This window comes from Dromiciops gliroides, chromosome 3 (genome assembly GCF_019393635.1).
Source record: "Dromiciops gliroides isolate mDroGli1 chromosome 3, mDroGli1.pri, whole genome shotgun sequence".
Classification (NCBI taxonomy): domain Eukaryota; kingdom Metazoa; phylum Chordata; class Mammalia; order Microbiotheria; family Microbiotheriidae; genus Dromiciops; species Dromiciops gliroides.
In genome coordinates, this window is record NC_057863.1 from 29,223,265 (window position 1) to 29,245,734 (window position 22,470).

Below are 22,470 nucleotides of genomic sequence, written 5' to 3' on the forward strand. Positions count from 1 at the left end.
AGAGAGAGAGCGAACGAACGAGCGAGCAAGCACGAGTGCATTCCAGACATGGAGGCAGCTAGAGAAAATTCCCAGAGCTGAGAAATGGAGTGTCTTGCTTGAGGAACAGCAAGGAATTCAGGGTGCATGGATCAAAAAAGATGTTGGGTTTATGGTTAGGGTCTAAGATAAAACCAAACTGGAAAGGTGTGTGGGAGAGACTACTATGTTAGGAAAGGCTTTGAATGTCGAAAACAATTTTGTTTTGAACCTGAAGGTGATAGGAAACCATTAGGATTTGTTGAGTTGAGGGCAGGGGGGCGATGTATTGTCAGAGCTGAGCTTTAGGAGAAATCACTTTGATGGCTGAATGTAGGGTGGATTGGAGTGCGGAGAGACTTCAGGTAGCTAAACCCACTAGCAGGCTGCAATGAGGATTTGGCAGTATTAGGGGACAAAGGGGGATGTATTTGAGAGATGTTGCAAAGATAAAACCAACAAGCCTTGGCTGCAGATCAGATATGGGGGTGGGAGGTAGGGAAGAGCCATGGATGACACCCTGATTTTAGCCTGATAGACTGCGAGGATAGCGTTGCCCTTGACAGTCATGGAGAATTTAAGAGGAGAAGTGGGTTTAGGGGGAGAGATAAGGAGTTCAGTTTTAGATATGTTAAGTTTAAGGTGTCTACTGGACATGTGTGAAAGGCAGTTGGAGATGCAAGATTGGAGGTCAACAGAGAAGTCACAGCAGGATAGGTAGATTTGAGAATCATCAGCATAGAGATAGTAATTAAATCCAAGATAGCTGATGAAATCACCAAGAGTAGCTTAAGAGGGAGAAGATGATTATACATATATATGTTCATTTTTTTTTTTTTTGCGGGGCAATGGGGGTTAAGTGACTTGCCCAGGGTCACACAGCTAGTAAGTGTCAAGTGTCTGAGGCCGGATTTGAACTCAGGTACTCCTGAATCCAGGGCCAGTGCTTTATCCACTTCGCCACCTAGCCGCCCCCGATTGTACATATATAACCTAAATCAGATTGCTTTCTGTCTTGGGGAGGGAAGGCAGGGAGGGAGAAAAATTTGGAATTCAAAATCTTATAAAAACAAATGTTGAAAACTATCACCTATCTTTACATGTAAATGGGAAAAAATACTATTAAAATTGGGGAAAAAAGAGGGAGAAGAGAAGAGGCCTCACAAAACTAGATAGAAGAGACTGTCATGGAGGAGAGAACTGTCAGAGGCTGCAGGATAAGAATTGAGAAAAGACCATCACTGGATTTGCCAACTAAGCGATAATTAGTAATTTTGGAGAGAGTGGTTTTGGTGGAATGATAAGGTCAGAAGCTGGACGGCAGGGGGTTAAGAAGTTGAGTAAGAAGAGAGAAAGTGAAGGCACCTATTGTAGGTTTAACGACAAAGGGCAGACTAGATAAAGCAGGATAGTTCTTGGAGATGGAAGGATCAAGTGAGAGTTTTCTGAGGGTGGGGAGACATGGGCATGTCTGTAGACAGTAGAGAAGGAACCAATAGACAGGGAGAAATTGAAGATAAGTGAGGGATCGGGCAGGACAGAGGGGGGGCAATCCGTCCGAATTCTATAGCATTGCTTCCATCTAATCTCACACTACCAGGAACAAGGGGAGAGGCCCGATTTGGCTGTTCAGGCCTCAATCGTTCGCCTGCCAAGTTTTAGGTACCTTTAGAATTCCCACAGACAGAGAGCAGCCCTCTGGAGAGAAAATGCACACAGGCCGGACAAAGAAACAGCCAAGATCGTTTTTGTTAAGAGCATCTAATGCTGGGTTGGGTGCTGTGAAAGCATTATGCTCTATCTCGGTATTTAAAAGGCAGTTTATTTGAAAGCCAGACGGGGCACACCTCTACTTCCATCCCCTTTTTCCTTTTGCTGCTTTCCCCTATCGTCAGGTTTGCCATCTGGAATCCAGTTCAATGGGGAAATCACTATAGGAAATCTAAATAGGTTTCTCAGCTTCTGCACGGCTTTGTTAATTGAGGAAGCAGGAGGGTCATTTACTTCTTAAGGGGCTTATGTGGTACTTTGGGGGGAAAAATAGGAACCCTCTCGTGCTGGGATTTTGGAAGCTTTTGAATATTTTCGGCAGCCCTCAAATAGCAGAGCTAGCACGGTTATTTCTTTCACTCACACTGAGAAAAATGGCCCGTGCTGAGCTCCTCCTATACCTGCCTTCTGTGAGGAGGGTCACAGCAGAGCTGCTAAAAAAGCGTCAGTGTCACAATCAATGCAGCCCGGCAACACAGCGATTCATCTCGCCTGCCATCCTTTACCTTGGGGACTTCACTGGTGTCCTGCTGCACTGCCCGATGTGTTTTCCGCTCTTGAAATGTCTTAGTGAAGTTGCTCTTGGCTGTCCATGCTAAACAGCAGCAGCGCAGAGCTGTCTGTGAGGAGTCCTGTCCTGGCCCGTTTCCTGGACCACTGGGATAGGTTACTTTAAGCGAGGAGGGCAGGTGGGAGAATGGACCACCAGGTGTGTTGTCAAAGTGCAATTATCATTCTGACCAAATGAAATAATCAAATTCAGGTATAAAGTACTTTGTAAAATTTAGAGATTATATAAATATCAGATGTCAATGCAGGTGGTGGTGGCAATGGAAGGAATAGTAAGCAAAAGTAAGCTCCCCCAAGACAGAAACCACTTTTTATGGCTTTAAACATGTGCCTGGGGGCAGCAACGTTGCGCAGTGGATAAAAAGCACTGACCCTGGAGTCAGGAGGACCTGAGTTCAAATCCAACCTCAGACACTTGACACTTACTAGCTGTGTGACCCTGGGCAAGTCACTTAACCCTCATTGCCCTTGAAAAAAAAGTGCCTAATAGCTAATTAGGAGGGTTCCCAACAAATATTGGTCAAATGATTTATTTTTGAATTGTATTGGTAATGCTTTCATCCACAATGTGCTTTATTTTAATTCCTTTCAAGAAACATTTCTGCTGCACCTACTATATGCCAGTCACTTTGCTAGGAAGTGGGCTTTCAAGAGGCCAATGTGAAAACAGTTCCTCCCCTCGAGGAATTCATATTTCTTTGGGGTGGAGACAGCCATTTAAATTTTAGATACATAGCTAAACAAACAAACAGACAAATAATTAAAGTAATGAATGAATAAATGGAAAAATGAATAAATAATGTGTATACATGTGTACGTATGTGTGTATATGAAATATATGTGTATCTATGTATAAACACATATTTCATATAGACATATGGATACGTACACATATGTACACAATGTAAATAAGAAGTAATAATTGGGGAGTGGGGAGGGGAAGGGAAGGGTTAACAATTAGGGAATCAAGAAAGGATGGGCATAGGTATAATGGAGAATGTAGCCTTTGAATGAAGCCTTGGATGGAATTGAGGATTTCAATAGGTAGAGATGGAGAAAAAGTCAGGTAAGGGGGCAGGCTGCAGAAAGGCAAGGGATGGGGGATGGGATGTTTATGTGGGCAACAGCAAACAGGCTTCAATGCAGAGGGGAAGATTGAGGACTGTCTTTGTTTTCTTTTTCCTTGTCTCCACCCTGACCCCTTAGCCCTCTGCTCAACAGGTCCATGCTTCAACGGAGGCCAATGTCCAGATGGGGAAGCCCAAGTGTGCCAGTGTTCTGTGGGGTTTCAGGGACCTCGATGTCAATATGGTGAGTGGACAACGACGGCGTTGTTTATGCTCAAGACGAGGCCTGTGTTGGTTTTACAGAAAATGACAGATTTTGTTGATTCAGACAGATGACAAGGGTCATCTCTCTGGGAAGTGGGGAACACTTGATGTTAGCCAGTCAAACAAAAACCCAGCGTGAGTAGTGTAATCAGTAGCCCAGAATGTACTTTCTACTGTGCCTTTAATTATTCATCATCACAGTTCAGAGGGCCCCAGTAAATACACCATAATTTGTTTTGTAAAGGAAATCCCATATTAGTAATCAGGAGGTCTCATTCTGACCTCCACTCTGATGTGTGATTGAAATTGCTGTTCTCTCCTTGACAGAGAGAGCTGTCTCTCTGGTCCAAGAATGAGTAAAAAAAAAAAAAGCGACAGAATTTTCTTCTGATGTGTTATTTGCTTCTTCATACTCACTCTCCTTCCAGGACTCCCCTGATAAAACCTTCATTTTTCACACCTCCGAGAAACTGGTTCTCTTTCTTTTCAAGGGCAGAACTTGACTAGTTGGCAGTTTCTGGGCATACGCATTTAAGACATCGCTCACATGAGAAAGTTCTGGGGCTCACTTTGTAAGGCAGAATGAGTTCTCTTCCTTCCTTGGGCTTGTTGTGAGATGGGTGTACTTGGGAAAGGATTTGTTGTGACTTGATAACCTGATACCACATCTCCAGAGAACTTGAGTGCTTTGACACATCATTTTTGAAGGAAAAAAAAAGAGAACTAGATTACAAAGAGGGAGCCAGATTGTGTGGAAGCCAAGTGATGCATTCCTTGACATTTGCCCTTGCTCCCTGCTCATTCTCCATTCACTGCAAGCTTCTACTTGTCCCCTCTTGATTCAATGCCCTCTACCCTGCTGGCCCATCATATACCTCCCTACTGCCCCATGTACCCCCTTATGTCCCACGTTACCTCCCTGCTGGTCCTTATACTTCCCTGCTTTCCCATCATGCACCTCTCCCCTGCCCTGTGTACCTCCCTGCACTGTTCTTCCCGATCTACAAATGGCAGAAATGAGGAACTTCAGTCTGAAGGCTGATGAGGGTTCATCACTCAAGTTCATTGATTTCCTCAGTTCTTGGCAGAAGGTTAAGTCTTAGATTTTCATGTGTCACCTCAGAGTTGCTTTTTCCCTTACATTAAATTTGGTGCAGTCATCATGGCTTATTGGGGTGAGGGGAGATAGAGTGCAAAATAACACACGATGTGTGCTTCATAAATGTTGAAAGCACTCTAGAAATATGAGCAAATGTAGCAGTAATATCCAAGCACTTTTATTTATTTATCAAAAGTACTTATCTACTTGTGCCCTAAGAGTCTAAAGAACATTAAATATAAAAGAATAATAGCAGAATACTTACCTGTACAAGGACTATTTGTTTGCTTTTTTAACAAGGACTATTTTTATTTGAACTTTGTTGTTCAGTCCTTTTCAGTCATGCCCAACTGTTCATGTCTTCATTTGGAGTGTGTATGTGTGTGTGTGTGTGTGTGTGTGTGTGTGTGTGTGTGTGTCTATGCGGTTTGCCATCCTTCTCCATCTTATTTTAGAGATGAGGAAACTGAGGCAAATAGAGTTAAGTGACTTGCCCAGGGTTATTTAGTTAGTAAGTGTCTGAGGCCAAATTTGAACTCAGGAAGATAAGTCCTCCTGAGTCCAGGTCTAGCACTCTATCCATGGTACCACCTAGCTCCCCTATATAATTAAATAAACAAACACAACAGTAAATAGGTAGGTATCTTTTCTTTTCCTGTTTCTACAATATCAGATTTCCTTAGCATGAAAGTACCCCTATCCCCATCTATTCACCTCACCCACCCACTTCCCCCCAGCATACACAAAGATCAGAAACCCTATGTGATTTAGTATATCAATCCAAAGAAGTTGTCTGAGTCACAGTGAGGTGACATGACTCACCTGTGATAACAGAGACAAGAAGTGTCAGAAACGTGGTATATAAATTTAGTTCTTCCTAACTCTAAGCCTAGAGCTTATGGCCTCAGACACTCACCAACTATGTGATCCTGGGCAAGTCACTTAACCCTGTTTGCTTCAGTTTCCTCATCTGTAAAATCATTTGGTGTATCTCTGCCAAGAAAACTCCAAATGGGGTCCTGAAGAGTTGGACATGACCAAAAAAGAACTGCACAACAGCACATTTCACACGCTTGCATTCTAAAAGTGGAATGGTGGAAGCCAGGTTGGAAGGTGCTCTATTATCTACTTCTGTCACTTTCCCAACCTTATTGGCCTTAAGGAACTTTCTGAGAGCTGAAGACTGAGGAGATGCAACACAGCACCTTGTAAGAAATTTGGTTTAGTTTTAAGAATTGTTACTTGTTGTTCCAGTTTGTTTTCTTGGAGGTTTGGACTCTGGTTTGCTTTGTTTAGCTCCCTTTCCTCCCAACTGGAGAGCATTTGTTGACTTAAGAAGAAAATTGGTGGACCAAAGGGAATGCTCAACATGAAGTAGGGGATAAGACTTTTATAATACAGTATTATCCTGGGATGGCGCAGTGGATAGAGCACCGGCCCTGGAGTCAGGAGGACCTGAGTTCAAATCCGGTCTCAGACACTTAACACTTACTAGCTGTGTGACCCTGGGCAAGTCACTTAACCCCAATTGCCTCACCAAGAAAAAAAAAATACAGTATTATCCTTTGGGAAGATGGACTCAGAGTTCAGTAACACTTGTGGGGGCTCGTGAAAGAATTTTGAAGACATACCAGCTAACCCGCTATCTGCCATAAAACTGGAAATATTGGAAAAGTTATCATAAGAAGATACAGTAACAGTGAAAGCTTATGACATGAAGAACTAGAGGAAACCTGGACCCTTAGGACTCTCTGTACAAATTCGGCTTTGGAAAAGTCCACTGAATGTCTAGCAGGTTAATTGTAAAAATGAGTTAATTGTAGGTTAACTGCTAAAACCTCTGGGATTAAGAAACGCTTATTCCAACTCCAATAGGATCTCTTGGTCATGATTTGAATCTTAATACAATAAATATATTCATTGCTTTTGAGAAGGATATCTACTGTCGGAGTATTGAAGAGATATTTAAGTTATTTGTACCTTTGAAATAAAGATTTTTTTTTTTCAAATTTACTGTACTGGGAAGGATCGGATATCATACGGTCAGGTCAAAACCTCCATTGGAAAATGGACCTTTTGAGAGACAGTGGAGCATAGTGAATAGAGGCTGGCTGTGGGGTCAGGCTGAGTCAGGTTTAAGCCCTCATTGTGTTTACATTGGCTATGTGACTATCAGCAAGTCACTTAATCTCTCAGCTCTGTAAGCAACTTTTTAAGATTATACGTGCAATAACAACAACAAAAATTAGCATTTATTTAGGACTTTAAGATTTGTGAAGCACCTCATTATTTCCAAGGTAGAGGACAAAGGTAACAAGTTCCCTAGAGGGATGAAATCAGTAGTTGGGACCAAGAAGAGAGAGAGAGAGAGAGAGAGAGAGAGAGAGAGAGAGAGAGAGAGAGAGAGAGAGAGAGAGAGAGAGAGAGAGAGAAAGAGAGAAAGAAGACAGTGAGGGAGGAAGGGAGGGAAGAAAGGAAGGAAGGATATCTTTGTATATAAATACCATCAATTTTGATTATGATTCATCATCACAAAAATAGTCATATTGGAAGATAATTTTCAGGGGGTGGTAATGAGTATAAGGGTAGCTAGGTAGTGCAGTGGACAGAACAATTCACTTAGAATGAAGACCTGAGTTTAAAATCCACCTTAGATAATCGGTAGCTATGTGACCCTAGACAAGTCATTTAATCAATGTCTGCCTCAGTTTCCTCCTTTCAAAAATTGGGGTATTAACAGCACCTTCTTCCCAGGGTTGTTGTAAGAATAGATTTTGACAATACTTGTAAAATACTTCACAAACCTTAAAGTACTCTATAAACTTGATGGGTATTATTGTTATTTTTATCTTATATATTTGATTTTATTTATAATATTACTATACATAATCATTTTTCTTTCGTTGTTATTTTATTTTCCTCACTTTTGTGCACAGGCTAATTTTAACATGATACTCACTGTATCTAAAATGCTTGATGAACTAACATTAGAACATTGGACTGGGAAACCTTCAGATGCTGGAGGGAAATACGACAATACGAAAGAAAACAGAGCTTTGCTGATAATTGGGAGAAGGGCTGGAAGTTCATAATAAGTCCAAAATTACTGATCTACTTGACTCATTTGAAAAACCTGCCTTTAATAAGAAAAAAAAAATGAAGGGAATGAATTTGGGCAATTAGGAAGTAATGACAAGCTTTCTCAAATAACTATTGATTAAAAGCCTCAAAAGTCATGCTTTGAAGATTAGAACATATGTAAATGAGGCTGGCTGACCCGAGGAGTAGTTATCTATTTTTCTGGTCACCTGGGGACATAGGCAGAATAATTGACAACAGCATTAACTGATTAGTGCCAGCTTTTAAGAGGGAAATAATGAAAACATGACACAGGCACATCTTCAGTTCAATTCAACAAGCTATAATTAAGCGTCTGTTATGGACAGATCCCTGTGCTAGAACCTGAGGATACAGACAAAAGAAAATAATCGCTGTCCTTAAGGATCATGAATCATATGGGGGTGAGGGAAGGGGGAGGATAACTGCCCACAGATAAGTGAATACTATACGGCTCTATGGGATCATAAATTTAGACTTGAAAGGGGCCTTGGAGGCCAACTAGTTCAACTCCCCCTTTTTATAGATGAAGAAACTGAGGTCCAGGAAGTTTTATTTTTTTTTTTGTAAAAAGTTTTTATTGACACTTTTAAAAAAAATATACACAATTTCCTTTGGTATTCCTCCCCTTCTCAAAGGCCTATCCCATATAATTATGATTTTTAAACACAAAAAAGAGGAAAAAGAAAAGTTAAAATCATCATAACCCATCATTACATTGAAAAAAATTTGAAGATACATGCAAAGTACAATACTTGAGGATAAGGTCCATGAAGGTTAAGTGACTTGCCCAGCGTCACACAGGTAGTAAACATCAGCGGTAGAATTTGATCCTAGGTCCTCTGACTCTACAGCCAATCTTCTTTCCATGTATTCCACTTCTTTCTTCATTAAGGTGTATGTATGTGTGTGTGTGGGGGGGGGTTGGGGAGCATGTATTGCACTTATTAAGCACCTACTATGCACCAGTACTATGCTAAACACTTTACAAATGTTACCTTATTTGATCCTCACAACAACCATGTTGGAAATAACAGCTATTATTATCATCTCCATTTTACATGAGGAAACTGAGTCAGACAGAGGTGAAGTATTTGCCAAAAGTCACACAGCTTCTAAGTTTTGGAAGTTTCCATTGAACTCAGATACAACTAATTCCAGACCTAGCGCTCTTCTGTCCACTGTGATGCCTGGTAGCTTGCAGGTGATTAAGAAAGGCTGCGTGGGGGCGGGGGCAGGATCCTGTCCTGCCTTTGACTTTATCTTTAAATCCTTTACAATTTGGGAAAAGTGGAACTGAAAAAGGACTCGTTCTAAAATATGCGAATGCAGCCCCAGTTTCAGTGGACAGGGGTTGTGAAGCAAAGGCCACTGTTATTAGAGACAAGTGAAACGAGTTTCGAACCCTGCCTCCCCTTCTTATTTGTGGAGTTTGGGGCACGTGGCTCAATCCCTCCTGAACACCATTCCCTCATATGTAAAATGAGTGGGTTGGATGGGATGATGCCAACTTGACCATTCCTTGGTTGTGAGGGTGCCAGGGATGGACTTCTGAGTTCAGGGAGTGGGCAGCAGATTACTTTGGTCAGAATGGAATAACCGGAGAGAATTAATGTGAAATAAGTCCTAAAAGGTTGGTAGATTCTGAGTGCAGAGATCTTTAATTGTACACAGGCTGTAGAGAGCCTTAAATAACACGCTGAAGAGCTTGTATTTTCTCTGAGAGGAAATACAGAGCCACAGAAAATTTATGAACAGGAGAGTGGCATGGTTAGATCATTGTCACATGGATTTTATTTAGGCTACTTTGTGGAGGATGTTTTGGAGAGCAAGCAAGTAGAATCAAGGTGATCAATTAGGAGGCTAATGGAACAATTTGGGTGAGATGTTAGCAGTGCATGAACTAGGCTGGTGGTTGTGTGAGTAAAGAGAAGGCGATGAATTTGAGAGATGTAGAGATGGAATGAATAGGATTTGAAAACTAATTAGATGGGGATGAAGGAGGGGGAGTGAGAAGGGAGAAACAACCCTGAGTGCTAGGTTAGGAAACCGAGTAACTGAAAAATGTAGCTCCCTCCCCAGAAAGAAGAGAATGTGGGGGCAGAGGGACACAGGGAGAGAGAGGAAAATAAGCAGTTCAAACTGGCATATGTTGAATTTCCATTGTCAGTGGGTCCAGATGAGAGCTTTCTATGTATGGCTGGAGTATGATAAGTGATTAGGGTGGGGCTCATTGATATTTAGAGTTATTGTGGAGATTTTCAAAAAGGGTTAGAATGTAGAGAGAAAAATGGAAGGCTCAGTCCTGATCCTTCACAAGTAGGCATTTTTTGTAGGTTAAAGATGGGTGATTATATCTGATTGTTTACCAACTCAGGGAAGGGGAATGGGGGAAGAGAAGGAGGGAGGAAAGGAAGGAAGGATAGAATTTGGGACTCAAAACTTTAAATAAAAATATTTAAAAAAAATAAAATGAAGAATGTTACAAAAAAGAAAAAAAAATGGGTGATGATCCCATGAAGGAGATTTAGAGGGAGCAGTAAGACAGGAAGGAAGAGAACCAGCAGAGAGAAATGTCACAGAATGCAGTGGAGCATCCAAGAGAAGGGTGGTGGTAGTCAGTGTCAGAGGCCGTAAGCATGTCAGGGAGGATGAAAACTGAGAAAAAGACCATCTGACTTAGCCTGGCACGTGTGAGTCCTCTGTAAGGACGTTGATTCCAATATAGTGGTAGGGTCCAGATCCAGATTCTCCGACAATAAAGTTCCTGTCCCCCAAATCCCTGGCACTGTCAAATGGTTGAATAGCTTTAGTGTGATCGATAGAAATGCATTAAAGTAGATGCATTAACTGTCTGCTCTGCTGCTGTACCTTAAGAACCAAGGGACCTTTGCCACCTACCTCATAGATGAACCATCCTCTCTGTGTCATTCCCACTTTTTAGAAAGTGAATTCCTGATGGGTGGGAAATCATCTTGCTTATCTTATAGGCCCCCTTCTACCTAGAGTTCCCTTGGGATTTGTGGTAGAGGCACATGGGGATCTGTTTCAAGTCTCTTTGCAGCTCAGACCTTTATGGTGGCATTGCTAGTGGTCCTGTGCTACTTTGCCAGCTGCATTGTTTTTGTTGTTGCTGCTGCTTTAGTTGTTTTGTGAGGGTTATGCCACATAATAGATTAGGTCAGGTAGAAGCTAGATGGCTCAGTATAGAGTCAGGAAGACCCGAGTTCGAATCTAGCCTTAGACATTTACTAGGTATATGTCCCTGGACAAGTCACTTAACTTTTGTTTAGCTCAGTTCCCTCATCTGTAAGAAGAGTATGATAACAGCACATACCTCCCAGAGTTGTCATGAGGATCAAATGAGATAATAATTATAAAACACTTAGCACAGTGTCTGGCACATAGGGCCAATAATAATTATTATACCTAATATAATAGTTAATATTTGTATGGCTCTATATGGTTTTTATGATGATGATGTTTCTCATAAAAGAACATTATGAATCAGCCTTTCCCTTAAAGTAGTAGTGCCCAGCCTCTCTGGTATGTATGAGGAAATGCTTTTCATTTTAATGAAACATTAAAATCCCGGGGTGGGAAACATTGCTGAGCTGAATGGGGAAAGGGTATTTGCTGCTGGCTATGTTTTCTTTTTTTTCTGGGAATCCTGGTGAAGTTATGGAGAAAGCTAGGGGTTAGAGGACTGCTGAGCAAGGCTTTATGATTTACAAGCTGTATGGCCTAGCCTAGTAGGTAGAATGAAAAACCAGAAGACTGCAAGAAAGATCAGGATTCAAATCCTGAAGTATTAACTGTGTGACCTTGGGAAAGTCACATAACTTCCCCAAAACCTCTGTTTCTTCATCTGAAAATGGGGATAATAATAGTCCCTATATCTCAAGGAGGTGATAGTGGGGGTCACATGAAACCATGTAAGCACAGCCCTTTGTAAACATTGAAGGCCTCATTATGTCCTGAGCTGCTGCTAAATACTGCTCTACTAGTTGGGATCCCCTCTCTCTGGAGAAGTGGAATTCTATTAAGCAAACATTGAGGAAGCACCTACTGTTGTTCAGGTATAAATCCATAGAACCCTTTGAAGTTGGGGGTAGTTATCCCCTGGGGGACCCAACTTTTGACTTGGTGAGTGTCCCTTGAGGCTATATAGAGCCACAGATTGTGCATGGTGCTGGGGACAGGAAGAAAAAATAAACCAATCCTTGTCCTCAACAGGCTTAAGTTATGGATAATACAGCATGTACACCATTTAAATTGTTGACAAAAGACATAAATGCAAAATAACATGCAAGGTTATCTTTGCAGAGAGGAGGCACCAATATGGTGGGTGGTGGGAAAGATCATGAAAGCCTTAATGTAAGGGATGACATTTCAGTTGAACTTTGGAGGAAATTAGTGATACTAAGAGGCATAAGAGACAGTGGGGGTGCACCAGGGATAGGGCATAGCCCATGCAAGGACAAGCCAGGATATGGGAGTATCAGGGGCGAGGAGCAGCAAGAAAGGCCTGTGTAGCAGGACTGAAGAGTGTGTGAAGAGGAGCTTAGCACAGGGGCTTCCATCAAAGAGGGGCTTATTCAATGCTTGTTGATTTGACTTGAATAATATAGAATGTAGCTGTGTAGGGGCAATAAATATAAGGTCTTTTGAAGACGATCCTTGAGCAGAAGTTGGTTAATAACCTCCTACATCCTGTTGACTGGCTCAAGGATTTCCTCAAGATGACAGGTCAGGCCAGGCCCCTTTGAACCCCAATATGTAACTCAATAGCAAACACTCTGTGCTTCAGCATCTCTAGGGTTAGCAGCTGGCCTGCTGAAACAATGAAAAGAGGGGGAATGTAGCAGGGGGTGCTTAAGAAAAACAAATCATGTCAGGCAGCCTTGATAGCTCCTTTAATTGAATTATAAAATTAGTGGAGAAAGATTGGATTTGGATGAAAAAAAAACTGACAAGGATTTAATTCAACCCACTTATTAATCCACAAAGCATAATGAACAATTCTAGTGGAAAGAAAAAAAAGTAAAATTATCCAGAGAAGAAAAGAGATGAGAGAAATCTGTGTGTTTCAAACACGCAGGAGCTGCCAGAAAATTCTAGTATTTGGGTTTTGCTTATACGTTCTTTACATTGTAGAGTGAAGAACTCCTAAGTGAAGCCTTATTTTGTTTTTACTATATTTTTAAAAGTGTTTCCTGATTCCACATTATGGTTAGATCCTAATATCTCCTTTGTGGCGGTGGTAGTAGAGAAAGTAATGCTTCTTTGCGAACAAATAAATAATTAATCAAATCAATTGAACATATTGGCCATCTTGGGCACTGTATCCTTCATGCAGCACCTGTAATCCACAACTTCTCTGATGAGATGTAGGCAACACACTGCGACATTCTCAGAAGCACATCAAGGATTCCGTTTTTTAATACTGAATGCTGTTTTTCTATAACCTAGCAAAAGATACAGTGATATTGGCAAGAATTGGCAAATATATCAAAGGATTATTTGTGAAGAAAGATTAAGGTAATTACGTACCTGGGGTTTTATATGTGGCCAATAAAATGACATTTGGCTGTTTTTAATCCATGTGGAAGATTTATCACATAAACACTCCTTGTCATGTCAATGAAAAAAAAGTCTTTTTTTTTTTTTAATTAGGGCACCTTAAGTATAAAAGGCAACCTTCACATACCTCAAGAGAGAACTTAAAGAGGACTTCTGAATAATTGTCCCATATTTGAAACTGATAAACAGAAGAAAGAGGCAGGGAGGTGGCACAGTGGATAGCGTGCTGAGCTTGGATTCAGGAAAACTCATCTGCCTGAGTTCAAAACTGACTTCGAATATTTATTAGCTGTGTAACCCTGGGCAAGTCACTTACCACTGTTTGCCTCATTTTCCTTATCTGTAAAATGATCTGGAGAAAGTAATGGCAAACCGCTCCCATAACTTTGCCAAGAAACCCCCAAATGACTGATCAAAGAACAAGAAAGAGGAAACCAATGGGATGATTATGGGAAGACATGCCTCTTCAGGCTATCACTAGAAAGATGTTCGTATTTCTGGAATCTGTGATTTCATTGTGGTCACTCACTTCTTTCGCTGATGTAGATTGTGGGCTCTGGGACTTAGTATCATGTCTTCAAAAACTGCTGCAGTCCCCACATTCTACATTTGCTGACTAACCTGGTAATAAAGCTCTCTATATGTCACTAGTCAGGTCATCTGATGACAGACATGCAGTCTGCTGGTAGTCCCATGCCGGAAGCCTTTCCACATTGGTAGAATCTTTTGTTGTCCGTCCTTTACTAGCAGTGCCTTTGGAAACCCTGGAACTCACATCTGTCAACTGTGATGAGTCCTCAGAGAAAGAATAGAGTGGAGAATGAGGGACAAACTTAAGAAATTGTCCCCTGGGAGGGGACAAGCAGTACCTCCACTCCAGATCATCTTGGTTCAGCCTTAGTCTTTGAGACAGCATCAGGAGTTACCTCAATCTTCTTAACGTGGTACCTATACTCTGTAGGTAGGGCTTCTTAATTTGATGTTGATGGACTTGTTCTTTGAATATGTTAACAGCTATATTTCAGTATAATGGGTTCCTTGGTAGTCCTATATATTTTATACTTTATACTGAGATGGGGCCCACTGGTTTTTCTACACTGCCAAAGGAGTCCATGACACATATAGATTAAGAATCCTTTCTACATAAGAAAGACAAAAGGCAATCTTTGAGCATGCCTGTTTTTATAATAACATTCCAATGAGCATGTCCTTAATGTGTGTGAGAGTTATGCCCATCCAGTGGATCTTATGACTTTCCTGCTCAATTTACCCTTATAGAATAAAAGTAAAAAAAAAAAAACTTTCAAGGGTGTGAGAACGGAGTTGGCAGTGCAAGCTGGAAATAACTTTGGAGTCAGACAACATGGGTTTGAACCTTAGCTCCATCACTTGCTAGCTGAATGACCTTGGGGAAGTCATATATTCTCTCTGGACCTCAATTTCTTCATGTAATTGAAGGGGCCAGACTAGAAAATAATCTCAGCCCCCCTTGGGTTCTAACTAAGTGATCCGGTGGTTCAGTGAAACGTTGGACCTATCCACTTATAGGAGTTGAAAACAAGGTGGTGTGCAAAAGGAAGCATCTCCCTGAAATAACTGACTGAATGTTGTTATTATTTTTCTTTAATTGTGAGTTTTTTGAAAGTCCAAGGTGGGATGGGAGAGCTTGAATGAGGGTGAGGGTGTACGATTGAAATAGCCAAAGCTTTTATGTAGTCATTATAAGCATTCAGTAATGGATGGAGTTGTCTTTTTTGTTGTCTGGTGCTATCTGTCTTAAAATAACAGACTTCTATCAATTACAGAGGGAGACTGCAGAATGTCCTTTTGGGTTGTTCTTTGTGAGTAAGTTTAAGGCCCATTTTCTCTTAAAGACTCTGATGAAAAAGGACTCAGAGAAGAGATTAAACAAGAAATCAGGCTGGGCAAAGCAGTTAATGTGCCGCTCCATGGGCTTCATTGCTATTCCTGGACTGTTTTGAGGAGCCATTGCTGCAGGAGGCCTTGTTAGCCAGAGGAATCTGGCATCTCCAGGTGCCTAGTGGGGTTTCATTCTGATTTTTTAAATTCCAGGCATGGGAGGAGAGGAGCTGGTAGCAACTGACTAATCATAAAGAGAGGTCTTTGGTATTGGTTAGTTTGTTGGGTTTGTTCGTTTTCTCTTAGGTCTCTGGGAAATTGTGACTTCCAAAGAATGTCTGCAGCTTGGGACAACCATAGAGAAAGATCCTTTTTTCTTTCTTTGTTTCTTTTTTTTTTTACTGAAACTATTTAGCCATCTGACAAGAGCTACAAATAAAATACACATATATGCACACAGTGCATGTGTGTGTTTGTAGAGAGATGAACACATACATTCATGTGTATGTACTTATATTCATATGCATATAACCCCAAATTTGTCTATGTACAACCCTATATACACAGATAAATATGCATGTTTACATGGAGAGACATTGCACTACAATGCAAATAATCCCTAAGCAGAACCTTACATAAACACATATACATGCAAATATAAAATATACTTCAAATATCTTATCTATATTTATATGCCACACCCAGATATAGACACCCAAAGTATCCTGGAGAAATAACTCATTAGTTATTTTCGCTGAGTATATCTATATTTAATTCAATATCACATAGATATATCCTGATGCAGTGTCTCTCCAGATGCTCCCTATACTGATGAAATCCCAACTATGGTTTTTAAAAAAAGCAAAAATCAGAAATCATACATATATACATATACATGTATATTTATTGTATGTTATTTTTTGTTTTTGAGGCAATTGGGGTTAAGTGACTTGCCCAGGGTCACACAGCTAGTAAGTGTCATGTGTCTGAGGGTGGATTTGAACTCAGGTCCTCCTGACTCCAGGGCTGGTGCTCTATCCACTGTGCCACATAGCTTCCCCCACTTGTACGTTAATATTAAGAATTACATTCACTTGAAAAAGGTCTATACTTGAGACAATAAAGAGTGAAGTGCTGATATGTAATATGTGTTACATATATATATATTAAATATTACATATATAAGGATGATGGGTAGCCAGGTGATGCAGGGTATAGAGTGAGTTCAAATCTGTCATACACACTTACTAGCTGTGTGACCCTGGGCAAGTCACTTAACCCCATCTGCCTCAGTTTCCTTATCTATATAATGATCTGGAGAAGGAAATAGCAAACCACTCTAGTATCTATGCCATGAAAAGTCAGACATGACTGAACAACAACAAACATAGAGGGAAAAGGCCTGGAATTGTAATGTCATTGCTATAAATGCATATTAATTAATGCTATTAATGATCTATTGATGCAGGTCATATTTCTCTTTCTGCAATTTATCATCTTAGCCAGCTAGAAAACTGAGAGATTAAATGAATTATACAGGGTTCCACAGCCAGTCTGTGTCATATATGTTAAAATTTTAGTTATATATTTAGAGCTAGAAGAGATTATAGAGGAATCTAGATCAATAGGTAAAACAACTGAGAACAAGAACATTGATGTGACTTGCCCAAGATCCTACAGGTAGAAAGAGACAAAGCCAGGGTTCACACCCAAGTTCAATGTCTCCAAATCCTATCCTTTCCTCCATAATTTCAGGCTGGTGAAATTTAGTAAATCATGTGTCTAAGTATTTTCGTAAAAATGTTCTTTCATGCTTTATGTATTTATATATGTGAGACACACTCATCTAGAGCTCTCTATATCACCACTATGTGGACATACATGTTTATATATGTAAAGATGTAATTTCTTATATTGTAGCCTTCATTTTGATTGAATGACAAATTAAATATTGAAGAATTTCCCTAAAATGTCTTATACAGTTATAGTCATATATCTAATTCTTCATCTGTGTGATCATTTTATCTTTTGTATTTTGCATCTATGAAGCTAACTTGATAACTTCTAGTTAACTGTGGTTTAGTACCAATAAAGGTGGCCTAAAACGACCAAAATTGATCATTATATGGTATTTAAACCAACAATATATCATTCCTCTTTCCTTCTCCCTTTCTCCATCTTTCCTAAAGGCACTGTCTGGTCTTCACACAGGAAAAACTTCTTCCTTTTTTCCCTTCTCTGGATTTTTGTTTTTTACCTGAAAATGTGATATTTTGGTAATCTTCACTACCTCATGCTTTACAAAACTGTTGTTATTGTTGATTGTCCTTCATTCTTAAAGAGGACCAATAATATCAGGAAGGTGATGTCTTGACTTGCGCAGAGGGAGTGGAGGGGGAGGTAAGAGATGGATGAAATATACTATTGTGATCTGCTGGAGTTTAGTGTGATCAAAATGATGAGTCACTAGTATAGTCATACAATATTAACACTCTCATACAGGAAGTTGTATGTGTATGTGCATGTGCTCAGATCCATGTCGAATGTGAATGTTAATTATATAACAAATCAGATGAAACTTTATCTAAGCTTCTCATTAGATTTCATTTTATTGTTATTTATAACAATTAATATTCTCTTTTAATACACTATGTGAGAAAAGCAAATTTCTAAGGATTTCCAAGTATTTTTATTCTTCCCCCTCCTAGGATCTAAAATGCAATAGAAAGACATGATATATATGTATGTGTATATATATATATATATATATATATATATATATATATATATATATATATATATATATATATATATATATGTGTGTGTGTGTGTGTGTGTGTATGTATATGTATATCTGTGTGTGCGTGTGCGTATGTATATGTACACATATATGTATATATATACACAAAATGTATATATACACAATCTATATCTATTATCTATCTATCTACAGCTAAATCAGTCACTTAAAGCTATTTAAATCCCCTCATAAATATTGCTTAATTGCTCAGCTGTTTTTATGAGGCATATTGTTATGCCTTATTCCTGCTTTCTTTCCATTTCCTTCTTCCTTTGGCTAGGCAAATTATCTCCTCCCTTTTTGTCCGTTCCTCCTTATCCCTTTCTGCCCACTTGTTCCGTGGCACCCAGCCTTCCCCTGGTTGCCATGGTGCCCATATGGGCGGCCAAGTCCTGTGCTAAGGCTAGCCATAGGCCCTTCCCTTCCCCCACTATAGGAGATGAAGCTCTCCTTGATTTCACTAGGTGTCTGACTGGCAGTTTTAATAAATGGATTCATTATAAAGGGCTAATAGGTGCCCGTGGTCTAATCTGCAATCTTTTCCAGTAAGCATATTTTCATTTTAAGGAGAGCCCTTTGAAGTAGCCATGTCTTAAGCCAAAGGAAGCCCCTCTGGTGTTTGAGTTTTCCCTTGACACAATCCAATACGCTGAGAGGTGCACCACGTAAAGCCGATCCTTACATTTAATTCAGCATATGCTTAATAAGGACGTGCTACATGCAGGACTCTGGGAGTCTCTGCTATAAAGAAGCTGAAATGGTGTCAGAGACTTGCCAGCCATAGGACAGGGGACTGCTACCCATTCTGCCTATATCAAGTATTGGCCTATACCATTACCCTTGATGAAAAATGGATAGAGGAAATCAGTACTATCTGTATGCTGAGACTGATAGGTCACCATTCCCTGTCCCCCAGGCCTGCTTGTTAATTAAGCAAAGAGCTTCTGCCAAGTGTTTCATAGACCAGACACAGAAAACCTCAGGTATTAGGAAAGTCATTCCTGGGTACACATTTCACACATCATTGTCTTTCTCTAGTAGTCAGTTCAATTCAACAATTAATCCAAAAATCAACATGCATTCATTAGGCACTTATTGTGAGCTAAGTGCAGGGGAAACAAAACAAAACAAAACAAAACAAAAAAGTAGAACTCCCAGTCATGAAGTTCACATACTACTCAAGGAAGTAACCCATATGGCCATAAGGAAGTACAAAGAATATTCAAGGTAAATACAAATAAATCCAATCTAAATATCCATTAAGTGATAGTAGATTGGTGTCAGTGCACACGTAGTATACACAGCCTTTGTGTGCCTGGAGGATAAGAAACACAGGAATTAAAACTTGAGCTGAGCTTTGTGGGAATCTGAAATTTCTAAGAGGCAGAAGTGAGGAAATGGATCATTTGAGGCAGAAAGAACAGAGAGTCCGAGGGCATGAAGTGAGAAATGGAATATTGTGTGTGAGAAATAGCAGGTAGCCCAGTTGAGCTGAATGTAGATTGCATAAGCCTAGAAATGTAGACTAGAATCATTGATCACCTAATGACATTCAAGGTATCATATTAGGCTCATGGTATATATATTAGGCTCATATATATATATATATATGTCTCCCCATCCATCCCGTCTGTCTGTTTGACTATTTTTGTCTATCTATTCATCTATCTTTCTCTTCCTCATTTCCTCTTCTCTGGGTTTGGGTCTATGAGATGACATGGCATGCAACAATGGAAATGTTATAATATTCCAACTGTAGACCTACATTCTCTGGGGTGTAGGTGGGTCTCTGTTCTTCAGTGCTGAACAAATCTCCAACCATACATTCATCACCTCAATCAGCCAAACCTGATGAACTTGAATCAGATGCCAAATCACAAACAAATGCCCAAAGTGGATCTTAATCTGGGAGGGTCTGGACAATGATGGGATCATCAGAGAACACAGTCCTTGAATCCTCAAGGTATAAGACCCCCGTGTGCATGTAGAATAAGCCTTTGTTGGAGACATTGTGAGGGGTTTTAAACCTCATTTCAAAAATCAGTTTTTGTTGAAAGATCTTTAACAACTGGAGATTTACTTACGTAACTCAAGCAAAGGCAATTTTTTTTTTTTTGCTATTTTAACAGAAGAGATGATATGTTTTTGTTCTGTTTTGGCTTCTCGTGACCCCTGCTTAGCTTTCATTTATCACAAATAATCTTCTTTTGTATCCTGCAATTGCTGCAATGTTGAGATGCTTATATTACATCTGACCTTGGAGAAGGGTCAAAGTAAAACTGTAAATTAGGAGAGAATACATTACTGCTAGCTGGAGAGCGTGTCCGGAATCCCTGAACAGGAAGTTTTGGGATAGACATGAAATCTAGAGTTCTCTCTGTGGGCTGGCAGAGGAGGAAGCAGCCCATTTTCTGAGAAGTCTAACTAGATGGAGAATTGTGATTACTTGTTAATTAGTTCTAGCATTTGTGCTGTGTTAAGCCTGGAAGATACAGGAAGACAGAAGATATGGTCCCTCCTCTGAAGTAGACCCATAAGAGAAGAGACATTGGGACATATTCTCAGGGAACAACCACATTAAATGTAAAGGAGATGGATGCTGAGATCCATAGTCAATGAGCTAGATGATCGCCAATGAGACTAAGGAAGGGGCGGCTAAGTAGCAAGATAATCCTTGAATTTGGCCCTCTCCATTTTCACCTTAAGAAACTGAAGCAGATGAGAGGAAGTGACTTACCCAGGATCATATAGCTAGTAAAGTCTGAGGTGGGACCGGAGCACAGGTGCTCACTCTTCATTCCAATGTGCAGTGGTTCTTATACTTTTATTTTCTATCATGGAGCCCTCTAAAAGTCTCATGAAGCCAATAGACCCTTTCTTTGAATATTGTTCTTAAGCATAAGATAACATACAAAAGCTTACAAAGGAAACTGATTTTATTGAAATATAATGCTCAAAATGTTAAAAATAAACAAGTCCACAGCACCCTCCCCCCGCCCAGTTAAGAACTTTTGTATTATTGGACACTTGGATACCTATAAACTCAGATATCCATATATTCATGAACAGAGAAAAGGTATTATCGTTAAACTGAAATTTTAATGCATGGACATCATGCTTCCTTAGGCCCCATTCACATAGCAGGACAAGTTCGAAAATGTGGACTAAAGAATGGCCCAGTTAGGCAGCTTTAAATCTGTTTGAAAAATCAGATTCAAAGAATATGTGATTAGTAGTAGATAGATATAAATGGAAGGGAGATCTCTGGTGAATTGACGCAGGCCTCTCTTTGGTTCTGGTCTTCTCAATATTTTAATCAATAACCTAGATGAAGGTGTAGGTGGCATTTATTAAATTTCCAATTGAAACTAGGATTAGAAGGATAGGTTATATATTGGATGAGAGAATTGAAATCCAAAAATACCTCGACAGGCTGAAATGATGGACAGACTCCAATAAATTAAATATGATTAATTCATCAGACATTTATTAAGCACTTTCTGTGTGCAGAACATCGTGTTATGTGCTATGGAGGCATAAAGCCTAAATAAGACAGTTTATATTCTAATGTAGCTTAAAATCTAGTAGGGAAATATATTAGGAAAAAGAACTATAATACATAGTATTTTGTGAGGAGTGTCTTTGGGCTTCCTAAAAAGTACCATGTAACTTTCAAATTGTCAGGTCATTACCAATTGGGAAAACAATTAAAAACTTCATGGAAAATGGTAAATATTAATTGGATTGGGATGAAAAGGTAGGGATCCGACAGTAAAACCTAGAGAAAATGGGGGCAGCTAGGTGGTGCAGTGGATAAAGCACCAGCCCTGGATTCAGGAGGGTCTGAGTTCAAATCTGGCCTCAGACACTTGACACTTACTAGCTGTGTGACCTTGGGCTAGTCAGTTAACCCTCATTGCTCTGCAAAACAAAACAAAATAAAACAAAAACCTAGAGGAAACATTCCACTCTCAAGAAAGTATGTGAGCAAAGGCACAGAGTTGAGAAAAGAACTGTGCATATTTGGGGGTCATCATAGTCCAGTTTGTCCAGAAGACACCGCAGTTGTCCAGATGTTTATTAACGAGGACTTGTGGTAAGATGGCAGCAAGGGAAGTAAAGAGGAAGGGGGGATAGATATAAGATGTGCTGCAGAGGCATAGTTTATAGTATTTTATTGTTATATGTGATAGGTGTGGGGAAGAGAGCAAAGATAATCCCAAGGTTATACCAATGAGAGGCAAGGTGAATGGTAGTGTCACAGGCAGAAATGGCAAAATTGGTAAAAGGGGAAAATTTGATTTTGTAAAATTCCATGTGGG

At 40.0% G+C, this 22,470-nt stretch overlaps 1 protein-coding gene across 1 annotated transcript in view; it reads left to right on the forward strand.

The window, feature by feature from the left end:
• Nucleotides 1-22,470, forward strand: part of LOC122749431 (EGF-like and EMI domain-containing protein 1) — an 808,768-nt gene that overhangs the window by 64,348 nt on the left and 721,950 nt on the right. The window contains exon 4 of the mRNA XM_043995804.1: nt 3,565-3,669. Coding sequence (XP_043851739.1) covers nt 3,565-3,669 — 105 coding nt within the window. The remainder of the gene's footprint in view (nt 1-3,564; nt 3,670-22,470) is intronic.